The 20,529-nt window shown below is 39.9% G+C and overlaps 1 protein-coding gene across 1 annotated transcript in view; it reads right to left on the reverse strand.

Moving 5' to 3' along the window:
- Positions 1 to 20,529, reverse strand: part of RFTN1 (raftlin, lipid raft linker 1) — an 885,191-nt gene that overhangs the window by 426,399 nt on the left and 438,263 nt on the right. Inside the window, exon 4 of the mRNA XM_053714209.1 lies at positions 3,835 to 3,943. Coding sequence (XP_053570184.1) covers positions 3,835 to 3,943 — 109 coding nt within the window. The remainder of the gene's footprint in view (positions 1 to 3,834; positions 3,944 to 20,529) is intronic.

Genomic DNA, 20,529 nt, shown 5'->3' on the forward strand with positions numbered 1-20,529 from the left:
GGCCACAAACTGATAATGTTTGTCCTGAAATGCAAATCGCAGGAACTGATGATAATCCATGTGGATAGGAATGTGAAGGTACGCATCCTTCAGGTCCACCGTGGTCATGTATTGACCCTCCTGGATCATTGGCAAAATTGTACGAATAGTCTCCATCTTGAACCATGGGACTCTGAGAAACTTGTTTGAAATCTAAAATCGGTCTGAAGGTTCCCTCTTTTTTGAGAACAACGAATCGATTTGAATAGAACCCCTGCCCCTGTTCCCGATCTGGAACTGGGCAAATTACACCCATCGTGTAGAGGTCTTTTACACAGCGTAAGAATGCAACTCTTTTTGTCTGGTCTACAGACAATCGTGAATGCCCAGGGATCCTGTAATCCCTTGCCTAAGCCTGAGCAAAGAAAGAGAGTCTGCCCCCTACTAGATCCGGTCCCGGATCGGGGGCTGCCCCTTCATGCTGTCTTGGTAGCAGCAGCAGGCTTTTTGACCTGTTTACCTTTATTCCAGGCCTGGTTAGGTCTCCAGACCGCCTTGGATTGAGCAACGTTCCCTTCCTGCTTAGTGGAGGAAGAGGAAACAGAGGATGTTCCTTTAAAATTTCGAAAGAAATTAAAATTATTTTGTTTATTCCTCATCTTGAGGAGCTTGTCCTGTAGGGTGTGACCCTTACCTCCAGTAATGTCAGAGATTATTTCCTTCAACTCCGGCCCGAATAGGGTTTTACCTTTGAAGGGAATAGATAAAAGCTTAGATTTAGACGATACATCAGCCGACCATGACTTTAGCCATAACGCTCTACTCGCTATAATGGCAAAGCCTGCGCTTTTCACTGCTAATTTTGCAAGTTGAAAAGCACCATCAGTCATAAAAGAATTTGCTAGTTTAAGAGCCTTAATTCTGTCTAAAATGTCCTCTAAAGGTGTCTCAACCTTCAGAGACTCTTCCAGGGCGTCAAAACAAAAGGCAGCTGCAGTAGTTACTGGAACCATGCAAGCTATAGGCTGTAAGAAACCCTGGTGAACAAATATTTTCTTTAGAAGACCCTCTAATTTTTTATCCATAGGGTCTTTAAAAGCACAACTGTCCTCAACTGTCGTAGTTGTACGTTTAGCTAAAGTAGATATAGCTCCCTCCACCTTGGGAATCAATTGCCAGAAGTCCCGCATGGTGTCAGATATGGGAAACATTTTCTTAAAACTAGGAGGGGGAGAAAACGGTATACCTGGTCTATCCCATTCCTTCTTAACAATCTCCAAAATTCTCTTAGGAACCGGAAAAACATCCGTGTAAGTAGGTACTTCCAAATATTTGTCCATTTTACACAATATTTCTGGGGGAATCATGATCGGGTCACAATCGCCAGAACCTCCCTGAGCAATAAGCGGAGGTGTTCTAATTTGAATTTAAAGGACACGAAGTCCGAATCTGTCTGAGGTAATAAATTTCCTGACTCTGAAAGTTCTCCCTCAGACATAAAATCCCTAACCCCCAAATCAGAGCATTGGGAGGGTGCATCGGAAATAGCCACTAAGGCGTCAGAGAGTTCAGTATCTACATTAATATCTGACCTATGGCGTTTACCCTGCAAACCTGGCAGTTTAGATAATACCTCTGTAAGGGTAGTAGACATAACTGCAGCCATATCTTGCAAAGTAAAAGAAGTAGACGCACTAGAAGTACTTGGCGTCGCTTGTGTGGGCGTTAAAAGTTGTGACACTTGGGGAGAATTAGATGTCATATCCTGATTCTCTGCAGACTGAGAACCATCCTGAGGCCCACTTTCTTTATTTAAAATGTGATCCTTACAGTGTAAGGCCCTTTCAGTACAAGAAGGGCACAATGTAAGAGGGGGTTCCATCATGGCTTCTAAACACATAGAACACTGAGTTCCCATGTCAGACATGTTGTACAGACTAGTAATAACAGCACAAGTCGTTCCCAATCTTTATTATATATGAAAAAAACAATTCAGCACAAAAACGGTTACTGCGCCTTTAAGAGTAAAAAGCGTACACTGTTTTGCAAAGTCGTTAAAACGATATTCAAAAAGAATAATTTTGTTGATATGAGAGCCTAATGTGCTATCGGATATTGCACCACAAGTTATAGGAGAGTTAAATCTTATTTTTAGTAAATTAGGCAGTAAAAAACGATCTGCAGACAATTTTCACTTAATGGATTCTGCACCTCGCCACAGTTCCGCTGTGGCGCCTACCTGCCCCCAAGACCTGACAAAACGATCCGGTCCCACTCCAAAATACAGCCTCACAGTCTGGTTCCCACCGGAGCTAATGGCTGCTACCTATCCTTAAACTAACTGCGCACTGAAGCGCGAAATTAGGCCCCGTCCATCATGTCTGATGAACCGACAACTTGAGAAAACCGCATGGGAAGCGTTTCAACAATAAAAATATGCACACACTGCTTTTTTTGGTAATGAACATGCCATGTGAACCGCACAGAAAAATTAAACTCAGCCTCAATAAACCACATAATCGTAACATTAGGTGTTTCCTAGGCTGCCCCAGTGTTTAAAAGCAGCCCTTAAAGGGACACTCAGGTTAAATTAAATTTTCATGATTCAGATACAGCATGTAATTTTAAACAACTTTCCAATTTACTTCCATTAAAAAAAATGTGCACAGTCTTTTATATTTACAATTTTTGAGTCACCAGATCCTACTGAGCATGTGCAAGAATTAACAGACTATACGTATATGCATTTGTGATTGGCTGATTGCTATCACATGGTACAAGGGGAGTGGAAATATACATAACTTTAAAATTTGTTATAAAAAAATCTACTACTCATTTGAAGTTCAGACTAAGTGCTATTGCATTGTCTTGTTATCTTGCATTTGTTGATTATGCAAATCTAATGTGTTGACTGGTCCTTTAAGTATCCCATGTTATCTTGAATGGGATAATAATACACAGGTTACTACAGTACCACCCTTTTTTTTATATAAGGAATACTGCTTACCCTTTCCCCGCATGGGAAATATGTGAGCCAAATTCTGATATATCAGGTCTCCTCAGAATGTAAATGACTGCACATACCTTGATACTGCTTGCAGCAAGAAAACATTCCCCCATACTGAAGATTTCTCCTGTACTTCCTCAGTAAAACTTGAGAGAACGAACATGGATCTTAGTTACTACTGCTAAGATCATCAGACTCAAGGCATGATTCTTCTTCTATGTCATGCCAGAGTAAAAACAGTACTTACCGGTACCATTTAAAATAAAAAATTCTTGATTGAAGAAAAACTAAACTATCTTTTCATCACCACATAAACTTTACCCTTCCTATTGCTAGCATAGACAAAGAGAATGACTGGGGGGAGGAGTTAGGGGAGGAGCTATATAGCAGCTCTGAGGTGCTCTTTGCCACTTCCTGTTAGCAGGAGGAATATATCCCACAAGTAAAGGATGAAACCCGTGGACTCGGTATATCTTGTAAAAGAAATGTTTGATATGTTAACAAGCCTTATGCTACATATCTTTTCCTTATTGGCATCAGCAGAGATGATAGGAACTCCAAAACAATGAATATTTTGATAACACAATGAATGTGGCTAGCCTTGACTACTCAGGTAGCAAGTTGTGATTGACTCCTCCAAATAAAGCAGGTTTTTTTTAACGGCTGCACCACCCAGTTGACGTAAGTCAAAAAAATAAGTTAAAATTAGCTGATATTAAATATGTTCAATTTTTGTTCCTCAAATTATCATTATATAAATGTATGTTCAATTATGCAATTAAATTGAGCTTTAGATATTAGAAAATGTTACAATATTCATATAAGATAAAACATTTACTGGTACTTACTCTTTTCACTAGGTCGGGTACCAATTTGTGGTCTGTGGGTTGGTCAGACGACACACACAGCTCCATTTCCAAGCTGAACTCTTCAATGCAAAGGTCAGTCGATGAGTTTCTAAAGAGAAATGAATACAACATCCATAACAAATCAGATTAAAAACAAACAAGAGCCAGGAAAATTCAATTCAACTAAGTCTGCATGAATGTTTGTATTGTTAATCTTCCTATGACTCAAATTTAGATAATTACTGATGCAGTTAATATAAATGGAAACACAATTAGTTTAGTCTTTCTGATTTATATTTGATGGATCCAGAGATTATAAAATGTATTTTATATGGAGCAGCTCACAAGGAATTTTAGGATAAATTATGGTTAAGTTGTTACTTTGGCCAAAATTCAATAAAACACATTTGTAAAACTAATATTTCACAGAAAAAAAAATGTTTTTAAAAAATACCAGCATCAAGAAAATACCTTAAAAATGAGAACACATTCCCCCTCAATAAAACGCTAATATATGCAAACACACACAAAAAGTCACAGCTTTAACAACCTCAAGGAGATATTTCACAAGCACCATAGAGTCTTTATGAATTCTACATGATTAGCAGTAGTGTGTACCTCAGCTATGTTTTCCTTGACACTTATGAGTTACACATGCTGAAGGGTGTGCAGAGGGGAACATGCATAATGCTGTCCAGGATCACTATTTGTATGCTATCCAGGGGTGCAATTTATGTTCCTCCCTGCACACCCTGCAGCATGTGTAACTCATAAGTGTCCAGGAAAACATGGCCGAGGTGGCAACCCTAAGTGTAGTTGAAAAATCCCGCCCATTCCTGCTGGAATGCCCCCAAAGCCCTTTGATTGCATTTTATAGGTCTTTGACAGACCTCTTTTCTTTCCAACAAGACTATTTTTTTTATAACAAAACTAACGTGAATACTTTAAAGTTACAAAAATTTGCAGGTTACAAAATTTGTTGTTTGACATCTGCAGAGAGTGTGGGACAAACTGTTCCATCCACCCTGATTTCTGTGAAAAAAGTGCATCAATCACAAAAAGAGAGGCCAGCTATGGCTGCTTATAGTATACTGCGGGAGTTAAAGAAGTAGTTAAGGTGCTGTAATCGGTATATGTTTAAGGAGGAAAGGGTTGTGTGTGGTTCTATAGAACATTTACGATTTATTTGGGTGTACACTTGCTTTGGAGGACTGAGGGTCATATGTGAAGCCTCAGATAACTGTACTGTTTCAGAACCACCACTTAAAACAATCTTTTTTTGTGTGCATGAAAAATTGAGCCAGACACCTTTTTACTCACAATACAATTTTGCAGTATTCTTTTTTTATGAAGTTGAGAGTGGGACAGGCTCCTGACTAAACACAACGCAACTGATTAAATTGAACTAGGATTTCTATTCGGCACTTAAAGAGACACTGAACCCAAACATTTTCTTTCATGATTCAAATAGAGCATGCAATTTTTAACAACTTTCTAATTTACTCCTATTATCAAATTTTCTTTATTCTCTTGGTATCTTAATTTGAAAAGCAAGATTGTAAGTTTAGATGCCGGCCCATTTTTGGTGAACAACCTGGGTTGTTCTTGCTTATTGGTGGATAAATTCACCCACCAATAAACAAGTGCTGTGCAGGGTACTGAACCAAAAAATAGCTTAGATGCCTTCTTTCTCAAATAAAGATAGCAAGAGAATGAAGAAAAATTGATAAAAGGAGTAAATCAGAAAGTTGCTTAAAATCGCATGCTCTATCTGAGTCATGAAAGAAAAAATTTGGGTTCAGTGTCCCTTTAACTTGTTTTTTTATTTCCTTTTTTTAGATAGTCCAATCTTTTCTTTTAATTGACCACAGTATTTTTTTTTACTTGGAAGGATGGTGAACAGATTTTGAATAATGCTACTAACTGAAACAAAAATATACTTTTGTATAATTAACCTTCAGATTACCAATACTTTAGCAAGAGCCCCACAATCATTGCAGCCTTACAGAGATGACTGCAATTAGCCAGGTGCAGAGACAGAACAAATTCATCTCTAAACTACCAGCTGCATCAATGACTCATATGGATGGGCATTCAGTGTTGCAAATAGTGAGTGGTAAAGGAACAGCAAGTGTGACCGTAGCCAAACTCCACACTATACAATTACAATGAGAAACTGCACATAAGCAACTACAACATTCATTCCTATTTAAAAAGTAATAATGTTAGTGCATTTTATGTTTGCACTACTGCTTTAATTTAATTATACTCTTGCAAAGGGGTTAACACATAGTTAAAGTAAGCTCCAGAGAAACTGGAGCTACCTGAACACAGGTAAGCAAATGACAAGAGACAAATGGTTGTAACATCGAGCTCCTAGTAGTGTAGGCTAGGTACATATTATTTTTAAACAAAAAGATTCCAAGAGAACAAAGTAAATTTGATGACAGAAGTAAATTGGAACCACTATTATGTTGTTGCAGTGTAAGTTATAATCATCAATTACAATGGCCGTGTTTACTGTAATAGTTAATGACTGTATGTTGGCCTTTAGGCAAAAGATTTTAGTGCTACGCCCTAAAAAGTAAGTCAGTCTATGTGGCTGGTGCAAAATATTCCCTTTATTCAACACTAACTAAAAAAATCCTTTTATTCAACTCTGGCTCACAAAATACATTCATAAATACTGGGAACAAAAGCAACATCACTAATTGCAACACTCTGATGCAGAAATCTGTTAGCAGTTATGATACAATTGTTTAATCGCTGGCAGTTACCCAGAAGCCTGCTGTTCCTGCAGACTAGAAGTGCGCTATGGATACAGTCTCTCTTCCATGTAAGTGTAGCATTATAGAAAACTCCACTTACATTGTGTCTGCATCAATACAGCTCCTCTCTGGTATTCAGTTTTTAAAAACTTCTTTGTTCACTTAATGGGACAGTCGAGTCAAAATTAAATTCTCATGATTACAATAGGGCATGCTATTTTAAACAACTTTCCAATTTACTTTTATTATCAAATTAGCTTTGCTCTCTTAGTATTCTTTGTGGAAAGCTAAACCTAGTCAGGCTCATATGCTAATTTCTAATCCGTTGAAAAAGCAAAAATGTAAGCTTAGGAGCTGGCCCATTTTTGGTTTAGCACCTGGGTAGCGCTTGCTGATTGGTGGCTCACTGAAACAAACACTTTTTTTGTGTCGGAACACCTACATTTAGCCACCAATCAGCAAGCGCTAACCGGGTGCTGAACCAAAAATTGGCCAGCTCCTAAGTTTACATTAAAATTGCTCTGTGTTGGCTATTGCTTGCATATACCTATTTGTTTAGCCCCTGATTTTGAACAAAGAATACTAAAAGAACAAAGTAAATTTGATAATTGAAGTTAACTGAAAAGTTGTGTTTTTTTTTAAATATCACCCTCTGCCTGAACTACGAAAGTTTAATTTTGATGTTTATGTCTCTTTAAAGGGTCACAGAAGTTGAAATTAGACTTTTATATGTCAGATACAGTATACAGTTTACTAATACTATTAAATTTACTATCAAATTTACATCCTTCCCATGGATCCTTGGGTTAAAACCTTTACATGAAAGCATACCTGGGTAGGCTCAGGAGTGTGTACATGTCTTGAGCACTACATGACAACTGTGTTTGCAGCAATGTTTCTAACAATGTTATCCATACTATGCTCAAGAAATGCTCATGCTCCTGAGTCTACTCCAGTATGCTGTCATAGAACAGAGCTAAGTTTAACAACAACAAAAAAAGATATAGCGCTACATTTTACTGAATTCGGAGAGCCCAGATTTGCTATGTTTGCTGTAATCTTTGAATTTGTTTCAAAATGAAAAAGAAGAGAACAAGGCAACAAGTATGTAACCTTTACTTTTGTTCTTGACCAATCTTGACCCCATAAAAGATAAAAAAAATAAAAAATGTACTACTGCTGGTTTGTATCAGTAACAATAGCTTCTACTTTAAAGGGATATGAAATCCCAAAAAATGTCTTTCATGATTCAGATAGAGCATGCGATTTTAAGCAGCTTTCTATTTTACTCCTATTATCAGTTTTTCTTGGTTCTATTGGTATCTTTATTTGAAAAGCAGGAATGTAAGCTTAGGAGCCGGCCCATCTTTGCTTTGCTTCAGCACCTAGGTAGTGCTTGCTGATTTGTGGCTCACTGAAACTAAACTAGGGTTGTCACCTCAGCCATGTTTTCCTGGGCACTAATAAGTTACACATGCTGCAGGGTGTGCAGGAAGGAACATGTATTCATAGTCCTCCATGCATACCCTGCAGCATGTGTCACTCCAGGAAAACATGGCTGAGGTGGCAACCCTAAAACAAACATGGTTTTGTGTCGGAACACATTAAATAATGCCTGTGTGACCTAACTCTTACTACACCTACACTATCTGCCTCACACTGTAAAGTCTCGCCCCTGAAAAGGAGGCGAGATAAACATGGCTGACACCCTACTCGTAATCTGTACTTCAGAGATTGGAATATATCGCCCTACTGGCGATGTATCCCAATCAAAGTACAGGTTACTCCCCTTGGAACCCCCGGCTAACTCCCAAGGAACACCGACACTTACGCCATACACTAACTATACTCCCCTTTGAACACCCAGCTAACTCCCTAATATCCCCTACACCATGTCTTAGCTACACTCCCCTGAAACGCCCATCCAACTCCCTAATACCGCCTAAGCCTATGTCATGTCTTCCCTATACTCCCCCTGGAATGCCTGGCTACTCCCACAGAAGTGGCTACTCCCACAGAATGCCTACAGCTATGTAATGTCTGCAATCTACCTGACTAATAAAGTATAAAAAAAACAACAACTCCCTATTATAACTATAGAAGCCACATATATTGCTACAACCACCCAACGCAAACCAATCCTACCCTACTTAACTAACACCTAACCAAATTAATTGACTTTACAACCTGGTAATCACTCTTCGAAGTAGAACCAGAGGTGGAATAAAATAGGCTAGTTGAAATGACCATGGAGCCACCAGAACATCCACAAACACTGCTTGAGGATCACTGGATCTCGCACAGTACCTCTGGGGGGCCAATAAGATCCACTATCTGATTGAAAACATCCAGATGGAGAGATCATTCTTCTGGATGCAGGGACTGACGCTTCTCAGTTGCCCGCTTCTCAGTTGTCCACTCCTGAAATATGAACAGCAAAACTTAAACAATTGACTTCTGTCCAGGAAATAATTCAAGATACTTCAGATAAAGGCACTGCTGTAACATTGTCTGTCTAAAAACAGAAAAAAGACTGCCTTTTCAACTGAGGCCTAGAACATTTATTGGTAACCTCACCTCCTGAGGAGACCAAACCCCTTGTGCTCTCCAAGACCCCAGACGGCCTCCCAACCTAAAAGACTTGTATCTGTAGAGATCACAGACCAAGTAGGATAAACAAAAGAAGCCCCTGAGTAATAAGTGATAATTCAGCCATCAAGACAGAGACTGATTTGTTCTGACATCTTGTTGAATCCTTTGAGATAGCCGAGTATGATCCCTGCACCATTGCAGAAGACTACAAAGCTGAAGAGGCCTTATGTGAAAACGAGCAAATGGAAAAACATCAGAAGCCGCAATTATGAGACCTAACACCTCCATACAAATACCACAGAAAGACAGCAGCACCATCATATAGTGAAATCCTTATACCTTTATTGATCCAAGGAAGCACAAAACATGACGTCATGTTTTGTGCTTCCTGGGACCAATAAAAGGTATAAGGATGTCCCTATTTGATGGCTCTGTTGTCTTTCTGTGGAGTTTGTGGTATGTGTAGCCGGGAGCAGTGGCTCTAACAGCTTGCACATCAATATTGTACTGGTGAGATTGTTGGTTATTTGACCTCCATACAAATAGCCACAAAAGAAATGGTCCTATTCACTTTGTGAACAGTTTCCCAAAGCTCAATGTTAGAAGCCGGTAAAGAAAACAATATCTTAAACCTTAAAAAAGTGAACATAAACACCACTGTATATAAATATAACATATTCTTTGTAGCAATTCAGTGCAACTGCAAAAAAAGTTCACATAGATTGTATCTGTGTACTATCTTCACTAAAGGACAGAAATAGCGTTTGTCTTCCCTTCTCTTTGATGCTGTTCTCTAGTGAAGATACTACACAGATATGATCTTTGTGGATTTTTTTGCAGTTACACTGAATTGCTACAAATAATAAAAATGTATTTTATATTTATATACAGTGGTGTTTGATTACTCACTTGTTTGTTTACTCACTTTTATTTTGGTTAATTCACATTTTTTGAATTACATATTCACTGAGTTTGTTACTATTTTTATTTTATTCTGAATATCTTAAATCTTGTAAAAAGATTAAAATGAATACCTGTATTAGCCAGGATAGGAAACACCTCAGGAGATTGAACCATAGGTTTAAAAATAAAATCTTATCAGATTTACCACATCTACTTTAGTATCTTTAACATCTAAAGTAAGCAAAATCTCCTTTAAAAATGAACAAAAAAAAGGATGTTTCTGATTCATGACATACCAATAGGCACCCTACCACTGGAGGAAACCAGTAGGAAGCCAAACCAGTGCCAGAACATAACAGCAGAGGATTTTGAGTATATTGACGGCCCAAAAGGAGGAGGCAAAGGACAAGTCCCTGCGACACCCGTGGAAGGCTTGTGACAAAATCTCAGCAGATGAAAAATATGCCACTACTCATACTCCAAATACATCCCTCTGTCAAAAAACTGCACTCAGAGGGAAAAACATAATTTACGTAAGAACTTACCTGATAAATTAATTTCTTTCATATTGGCAAGAGTCCATGAGCAAGTGAAGTATGGGATATACAATCCTACCAGGAGGGGCAAAGTTCCCCAAACCTCAAAATGCCTATAATTACACCTCCCACCACACCCACAACTCAGTTTAACGAATAGCCAAGTAGTGAGGTGATAACAAAAAAAAAGCATATAAAAAGAGGAACTGGAATATAATTGTGCTTTTATACAAAAAATCAAAACCACCATAAAAAAGGGTGGGCCTCATGGACTCTTGCCAATATGAAAGAAATTATTTTATCAGGTAAGTTCTTACATAAATTATGTTTTCTTTCATGTAATTGACAAGAGTCCTTGAGCTAGTGACGTATGGGACAGAAATACCAGATGTGGAAGACCACAGAAGAGTCACTAGAGAGGGAGATATAAAATAATTCAGCTATTTCCGCTGAGAAATTAAATCCAAACAAAAATACGTTTTTCTTATGAATCTAAAGAAAAAAACTTAAATCATTAGCAGAAGAATCAAACTGAGACAAGCTGCCTGAAGAACTTTCCTACCAAAGACTGCTTCAGAAGAAGCAAATACATCAAAATGGTACAATTTTGTAAATGTATGCAAAGAAGACCAAGTTGCTGCTTTGGAAATCTGATCCATTGAATCTTCATTCCCGAAGCTTCATTCTTAAAAGCCCAGGAAGTAGCAACTGATCTAGAAGAATGAGCTGTGATCCTCTGAGGCGGAGATTGACCCGCCTCCAAATAAGCTTTGTGAATCAAAAGCTTTAACCAAAATGCCTAAGAAATGGCAGAGGCTTTCTGACCTTTCCTGGAACCAGAAAAAACAACAAATAGACTAGAAGTCTTTCTGAAATCCTAGCAACTTCAACATAGTATTTCAAAGCTCTTACAACATCCAAAGAATGTAAAGATCTTTCAAGAGGGTTCTTAGAATTAGGACACAAGGAAGGAACAACAATTTCCCTAGTAATGCTGTTAGAAATCACAACTTTAGGCAAAAAATTAAATGAAGTCCGCAAAACAGTTTTATCCTGATGGAAAATCAGAAAAGGAGACTCACAAGAGAGGGTAGATAATTCAGAAACTCTTCTAGCTGAAGAGATAGGCAAAAGGAACAAAACTTGCATTAAAGGAGGAGCCTGCAAAGCCCTTAAAACCGAATTAAGACTCCAAGGAGGAGAGATCAATTTAATAACAGGCTTGATACGAACTAAAGCCTGAACAAAACAGTGAATATCAGGAAGCTTAGCAATCTTTCTATGAAATAAAACAGAAAGAGCAGAGATTTCTCCCTTCAAATTACTTGCAGACAAACCTTTATCCAAACCATCCTGAAGAAACTGTAAAATTCTAGGAATTCTAAAAGAATGCCAAGAGATATTATGAGAAGAACACCATGAAATATAGTTTTCCAAACCCGATAATAAATCTTCCTTGAAACAGACTTACGAGCCTGTAGCATAGTATTAATCACTGAGTCAGGGAAACCTCTATGATTTAGCACTAAGGGTTCAATTCCCATACCTTCAAATTTAGCGATTTGAGATCCTGATGGAAAAACGGTCCTTGAGACAGAAGGTCTGGTCTTAAAGGAAGTGGCGAAGGTTGGCAACTTGATATCCGGACAAGATCCGCAAACCAAAATACCAAAATCTGTAAGGCCATGCTGGGGCTATCAGAAACACATGCAATTGTTCCATTATGATCTTGGAGATCACCCTTGGAAGAAGAACTAGAGGCCAAATAATATAAGCAGGTTCGTAAAACCAAGGAACTGCTAACGCATCCACCATCTCCACAAAGTCCAAAAAGAACCAGCACTATAACCAGGGAGACTGACACATCCGTTGGCCACTGCCAAGCCCACCATCAAATCATAGAAAACAGCTAAGAGGTGTCAGAGTAAAAATCCCTTTATTTTAGAACATGGGGATCAAAAAGAACACAACGTTTCGGGGCGGACCCCTTAATCATCTCCATCTCTGCCTGAGGATCCCTGGACCTGGAAAGGTACCTGGGAAGTTTCTTGTTTAGATGGGAAGCTATCAGATCTATTTCTGGAAGACCCCGCATCTGTACAATCTGACAAAATACATCTGGATGGAGAGACCACTCCCCGGGATGTAAAGTCTGACGGCTAAGATAATCCGCTTTCCAAATGTCTACACCTGGGATATGCATCGCAGAAATTAGACAGGAGTTGGATTCCGCCCAAGAAAGTATCCAAGATACTTCTTTCATATCTAAAGGACTGCAAGTCCCACCCTGATGCTTGACATATGGCACAGTTGTGATATTGTCTGTCTGAAAACGAATGAATGGTTATCACTTTAAAAGAGGCCAAGCCTGAAGAGCCTTGAAAATAGCACAGAATTCTAAAATATTGATTGGTAACCTCGCCTCTTGAGGATTCCAAACCCCTTGTGCAGTCAGAGACCCCCAGACAGCTCCCCAACCTGAAAGACTTGCATCCGTAAAGACTACAGTCCAGGAAGGACGAACAAAAGAGGCCCCTAGAACAATACGATGATGGTCTAACCACCAAGTCAGAGCGAGTTGAGTGTTTGGATTTAAGAATATCAATTGTGATATCCGAGTAAAATCCCTGCACCATGTATTCAGCATACAAGGCTGCAGAGGTCTCATATGAAAATGAACAAAGGGGATTGCGTCCGATGCTGCAGTCATGAGACCTAAAACCTTCATGCACATAGCCACTGAAGGGAATGATCAAAGGTTTAGACAGGCTGAAACAAATTTCATTTGTCTCTTGTCTGTTAAAGACAGAGTCATGGACACTGAATCTATCTGGAAACCTAAAAAGGTGACCCTTGTCTGAGGAATCAATAAACTTTGGTAAATTGATCCTCCAACCATGTCTTTGAAGAAAGAACACTAGTTGATTTGTGTGAGATTCTGCTAAATGTAAAGACTGAGCTAGTACCAAGATATCGTCCAAATAAGGAAACACTGCAATACCCTGCTCTCTGATTACAGATAGAAGGGCACCGAGAACCTTCGAAAAGATTCATGGAGTGGTCGCTAAGGCAAATGGAAGAGCGACAAATTGGTAATGCTTGTCTAGAAAAGAGAATCTCAGAAACCGATAGTGGTATGGATGAATCGGAATGTGAAGATATGCATCCTGTAAGTCTATTGTGGACATTTAATGACCATGCTGAACAAAAGGCAGAATAGTCCTTATAGTCACCATCTTAAAAGTTGGGACCCTTACAAAGCGATTCAAAAACTTCAGATCCAGAACTGGTCTGAATGAATTTTCTTTCTTTGGAACAATGAATAGATTTGAATAAAACCCCAGACCCTGTTCCTGAAGCGGAACTGGTATAATTACCCCTGAAAGCTCCAGATCTGAAACACTTCAGAAAAGCCTGAGCTTTCACAGTGAGAGAGAGAATCTTTTCACAAGAGGTCTTACTCTGAAACCTATTCAATACCCTTGAGAGATAATGCTCTTGAAATAATTTCAATCTGCCCCCTACCAGCTGAACTGGATTGAAGGCTGCACCTAATGCAGACTTGGGGGCTGGCTTTGGTTTCTTAAAAGGCTTGGATTTATTACAACTTGAAGATGGCTTACAATTGGAACCAGAGTCTTTAGGGGAAGGAGTGGTTTTCTGTTCTCAATTATGACGAAAGGAACGAAAACGATTAGAAGCTTTAGATTTACCCTTAGATTTTTTATCTTGAGGCAAAATACTCCCTTCCCCCCAGTCATAGTGGAAATAATAGAATCCAACTGGGAACCAAATAAATTATTACCCTGGAAAGATAGAGATAGTAATCTAGATTTAGATACCATGTCAGCATTCCATGATTTGAGCCATAAAGCTCTTCTAGCTAAAATAGCTAAAGACATAGATTTAAAATCAATCTTGATGATATCAAACATAGAATCACAGATAAAATGATTAGCATGTTGAAGCACACGAACAATGCTAGACAAATCATGATCTGTTTCCTGTTGTGCTAAGCTATCCAATCAAAAAGTTGATGCAGCCGCAACATCAGCCATAGAAATGGCAGGCCTGAGAATATAGCCAGAATGTAAATAAGATTTCCTTAGATAAGATTAAATTTTCCTATCTTAAAGATACTTAAAAGAAGCACTATCTTCCATAGGAATAGTAGTACGCTTGGCAAGAGTAGGAATAGCCCCATCAACCTTAGGGACTTTTTCCCAAAACTCTAATTTAGCCACTGGCAAAAAGTACAATCTTTTAAACCTAGAAGAAGGAATAAAAGAAGCACCAGGCTTAGTCCATTCCTTAGCAATCACATCAGAAATAGCATCAGGAACAGGGAAAACCTCAGGAGTAATCACAGGGGGTTTATAAACAGAATTTAAACGTTTACTGGTTTTGTTATCAAGAGGACCAGACTCCTCAATATCCATATCCAAAGTAACCAACACTTCTTTCAACAAAGAACGAATATACTCAATCTTAAAAAGATAAGTAGATTTATCAATGTCAATGTCTGAGGTAGGATCTTCTGAACCAGAGAGATCCTCATCAGAGGAGGATATTTCAATATGTTGTCGGTCCTTACAAAATGTATCGGTTTTATGAGAAGTTTTAAAAGACCTTTTACGTTTATTAGAAGGCGGAATAGCAAACAAAGTCTTCTGTATTGCATCAGCAATATAATTTTTCATATCAACAGGGATATCATGTACATTAGATGTTGAAGGAACAACAGATACTGTTCTAGTACAGATAGAAACATTTTCGGCATGCAAAAGCTTATCATGACAACTGTTACATACTACAGCTGGAGATATAATCTCAGCTAAGTTACAACAGATACACTTAGATTTGGTAGAACTGTGTTCAGGCAGCATGGTTCCTACAGTAGCTTCTGAGACAGGATCAGATTGAGGCATCTTGCAAAATGCAGAAGAAAAAATAACATTTAAACAAAAACATAATTTATGCTTACCTGATAAATTTATTTCTCTTGTGGTGTATCCAGTCCACGGATCATCCATTACTTGTGGGATATTCTCCTTCCCAATAGGAAGTTGCAAGAGGATCACCCACAGCAGAGCTGTCTATATAGCTCCTCCCCTAACTGCCACCTAGAGTCATTCGACCGAAGACAAGCAAGAGAAAGGAGAAACTATAGGGTGCAGTGGTGACTGTAGTTTAAAGTTAAAAAATACCTGCCTTAAAATGACAGGGCGGGCCGTGGACTGGATACACCACAAGAGAAATAAATTTATCAGGTAAGCATAAATTATGTTTTTTCTTGTAAGGTGTATCCAGTCCACGGATCATCCCTTACTTGTGGGATACCAATACCAAAGCTAAAGTACACGGATGAAGGGAGGGACAAGGCAGGTACTTAAACGGTAGGTACCACTGCCTGTAATACCTTTCTCCCAAAAATAGCCTCCGAAGAAGCAAAAGTATCCAATTTATAAAATTTTGAAAAAGTATGAAGCGAAGACCAAGTCACCGCCTTGCAAATCTGTTCAACAGAAGCCTCATTTTTAAAGGCCCATGTGGAAGCCACAGCTCTAGTAGAATGAGCTGTAATCCTTTCAGGAGGCTGCTGGCCAGCAGTCTCATAAGCCAAGCGTATTATACTTCTTAGCCAAAGCGAAAGCGAGGTTGCCGAAGCCTTTTGGCCTTTCCTATGTCCAGAGTAGACAACAAACAAAGCAGATGTTTGACGAAAATCTTTAGTAGCTTGTAAATAATACTTTAAAGCACGAACCACGTCAAGATTGTGTAATAGACGTTCCATCTTTGAAGAAGGATTAGGACACAATGATGGAACAACAATCTCCTGATTGATATTCTGATTAGATACCACCTTAGGTAAAAACCCAGGTTTGGTACACAAAACTACCTTATCTGCATGGAAGATCAGATAAGGGGAATCACATTGTAAGGCAGATAACTCGGAAACTATACGAGCCGATGAAATAGCTACCAAAAATAGAACTTTCCAAGATAAAAGTTTGATATCTATGGAATGAAGAGGTTCAAACGGAACCCCTTGAAGAACTTTAAGAACCAAATGTAAACTCCATGGCGGAGCAACGGGTTTAAACACAGGCTTGATTCTAACTAAAGCCTGACAAAAAGCCTGAACGTCTGGAACATCTGCCAGACGCTTGTGCAAAAGAATAGACAGAGCAGATATCTGTCCCTTTAAGGAACTAGCTGACAATCCTTTTTCCAATCCTTCTTGGAGAAAGGATAATATCCTGGGAATCCTGACTTTACTCCATGAGTAACCCTTGGATTCGCACCAATAAAGATATTTACGCCATATCTTATGATAAATTTTCCTGGTGACAGGCTTTTGTGCCTGAATTAAGGTGTCAATGACTGACTCGGAGAAGCCACGCTTTGATAAGATCAAGCGTTCAATCTCCAGGCAGTCAGTCTCAGAGAAATTAGATTTGGATGGATGAAAGGACCCTGAAGTAGAAGGTCCTGTCTCAGCGGCAGAGTCCATGGTGGAAAGGGTGACATGTCCACCAGATCTGCATACCAAGTCCTGCGTGGCCACGCAGGCGCTATCAAGATCACCGATGCTCTCTCCTGCTTGATTTTGGCAATCAGACGAGGGAGCAGAGGAAACGGTGAAAACACATAAGCCAGGTTGAAGGACCAAGGCGCTGCTAGAGCATCTATCAGCGTCGCCTTGGGATCCCTGGACCTGGATCCGTAACAAGGAAGTTTGGCGTTCTGGCGAGACGCCATGAGATCCAGTTGTGGTTTGCCCCAACGATGAATCAATTGTGCAAACACCTCTGGATGGAGTTCCCACTCCCCCGGATGAAAAGTCTGTCGACTTAGAAAATCCGCCTACCAGTTCTCTACACCTGGGAAATGGATAGCTGATAGGTGGCAAGAGTGAATCTCTGCCCAGCGAATTATCTTTGAGACTTCCAACATCGCTAGGGAACTCCTTGTTCCCCCTTGATGGTTGATGTAAGCCACAGTCGTGATGTTGTCCGACTGAAATCTTATGAACCTCATTGTCGCTAGCTGAGGCCAAGCATGAAGAGCATTGAATATCGCTCTTAGTTCCAGAATGTTTATCGGAAGGAGTGTCTCCTCCTGAGTCCACGATCCCTGAGCCTTCAGGGAGTTCTAGACTGTCCCCCAGCCTAGAAGGCTGGCATCTGTCGTTACAATTGTCCAATCTGGCCTGCGAAAGGTCATACCTTTGGACAGAAGGACCCGAGATAGCCACCAGAGAAGAGAATCCCTGGTCTCTTGATCCAGATTTAGTAGAGGGGACAAATCTGTGTAATCCCCATTCCACTGAATGAGCATGCAGAGTTGCAGCGGTCTGAGATGTAGGCGGGCAAACGGCACTATGTCCATTGCCGCTACTATTAAGCCGATTACTTCCATACACTGAGCCACCGAAGGGCGAGGAGTGGAATAAAGAACACGGCAGGAAATTAGAAGTTTTGATAACCTGGTCTCTGTCAGGTAAAGCCTCATTTCTACATAATCTATTAGAGTTCCCAGAAAGGAGACTCTTGTGAGAGGGGATAGAGAACTCTTTCCTTCATTCACTTTCCACCCATGCGACCTCAGAAATGCCAGAACTATGTCCGTATGAGACTTGGCAATTTGGAAATTTGACGCCTGTATCAGAATGTCGTCTTAGGACCACCAGAAGTGACCCCAGAACATTCGTAAAGATTCTTGGGGCTGTAGCTAACCCAAAGGGAAGAGCTACAAACTGGTAATGCCTGTCTAGGAAGGCAAACCTGAGAAACCGATGATGATCTTTGTGTATCGGAATGTGAAGATAAGCATCCTTTAAATCCACTGTAGTCATGTATTGACCCTCCTGGATCATAGGTAGGATGGTACGAATAGTCTCCATCTTGAATGATGGGACCCTGAGAAATTTGTTTAAGATCTTGAGATCTAAGATTGGTCTGAAGGTTCCCTCTTTTTTGGGAACCACAAACAGATTTGAATAGAATCCTTGTCCCTGTTCCTCCTTTGGAACTGGGTGGATCACTCCCATAACTAGGAGGTCTTGAACACAGTGTAAAAATGCCTCTCTCTTTACCTGGTTTGCAGATAATTGTGAAAGGTGAAATCTCCCTTTTGGAGGAGAAACTCTAAAGTCCAGAAGATATCCCTGGGATACAATTTCCAACGCCCAGGGATCCTGGACATCTCTTGCCCAAGCCTGGGCGAAGAGCGAAAGTCTGCCCCCTACTAGATCCGTTACCGGATCGGGGGCCAATCCTTCATGCTGTCTTAGAGGCAGCAGCAGGCTTTTTGGCCTGCTTACCTTTATTCCAATTCTGGTTAGGTCTCCAGACCGACTTGGACTGGGCAAAAGTTCCCTCTTGTTTTGTATTAGAGGAAGTTGATGCCGCACTCGCCTTGAAGTTTCGAAAGGCACGAAAATTAGACTGTTTGGCCCTTGATTTGGACCTATCCTGAGGAAGGGCATGACCTTTTCCTCCAGTGATATCAGAAATGATCTCCTTCAAACCAGGCCCGAATAGGGTCTGCCCCTTGAAGGGAATATTAAGCAGCTTAGACTTTGAAGTAACGTCAGTTGACCAGGATTTAAGCCATAGCGCCCTACGCGCCTGAATAGCAAAACCAGAATTCTTAGCCGTTAGTTTAGTCAAATGAACAATGGCATCAGAAACAAAAGAATTGGCTAGCTTAAGTGCTCTAAACTTGTCAAGTATATCATCCAATGGGGTCTTTACCTATAAAGCCTCTTCCAGAGACTCAAACCAGAAGGCTGCAGCAGCAGTGACTGGGGCAATGCATGCAAGGGGCTGTAGAATAAAACCTTGTTGAATAAACATTTTCTTAAGGTAACCCTCTAACACAACTGTCCTCGACAGGGATAGTAGTATGCTTAGCTAGTGTAGAAACTGCTCCCTCCACCTTAGGGACCGTTTGCCATAAGTCCCGTGTGGCGGCATCTATTGGAAACATTTTCTTAAAAATTGGAGGGGGAGAGAACGGCACACCTGGTCTATCCCATTCCTTAGTAATAATTTCTGTAAACCTTTTAGGTATTGGAAAAACATCAGTGTAAACAGGTACTGCATAGTATTTATCCAATTTACACAATTTCTCTGGCACTGCAATTGTATCACAGTCATTCAGAGCAGCTAAACCCTCCCTGAGCAACACGCGTAGGTGTTCAAGCTTAAATTTAAATGTTGATATTTCAGAATCAGGTTGAATCCTCTTCCCTGAGTCAGAAAAATCACCCACAGAAAGAAGCTCTCCTTTCTCAGCTTCTGCATATTGTGAGGGGGTATCAGACATAGCTACTAAAGCGTCAGTATGCTCTGTATTTCTTCTAACTCCAGAGCTGTCTCGCTTTCCTCGTAACCCAGGTAGTCTGGATAATACCGCTGACAGTGTATTATCCATGACTGCCGCCATGTCTTGTAAAGTAAACGCCATGGGCGCGCTAGATGTACTTGGCGCCTCTTGAGCGTGAGTCCCTTGAGCAGGATTTAAAGGTTCTGACACATGGGGCGAGTTAGTCGGCATAACTTCCCCCTCGTCAGATTCCTCTGATGATAATTTTTTTAAAGACAGAATATGGTCTTTATTACTTATAGTGAAATCAGTACATTTGGTACACATTCTAAGAGGGGGTTCCACCATGGCTTCTAAACATAATGAACAAGGAGTTTCCTCCATGTCAGACATGTTTAAACAGACTAGCAATGAGACCAGCAAGCTTGGAAAACACTTTAAAGCAAGGTAACAAGCAAAAAATAAAAATGGTACTGTGCCTTTAAGAAAAAAAAAAGGTCAGAATTTGAAAAACAGTGAAAAAAAGCAGTAAATCAAACGAAATTTTTACAGCGTGTATAATA

This window comes from Bombina bombina, chromosome 5, assembly GCF_027579735.1.
Source record: "Bombina bombina isolate aBomBom1 chromosome 5, aBomBom1.pri, whole genome shotgun sequence".
In the NCBI taxonomy this organism is placed as follows: domain Eukaryota; kingdom Metazoa; phylum Chordata; class Amphibia; order Anura; family Bombinatoridae; genus Bombina; species Bombina bombina.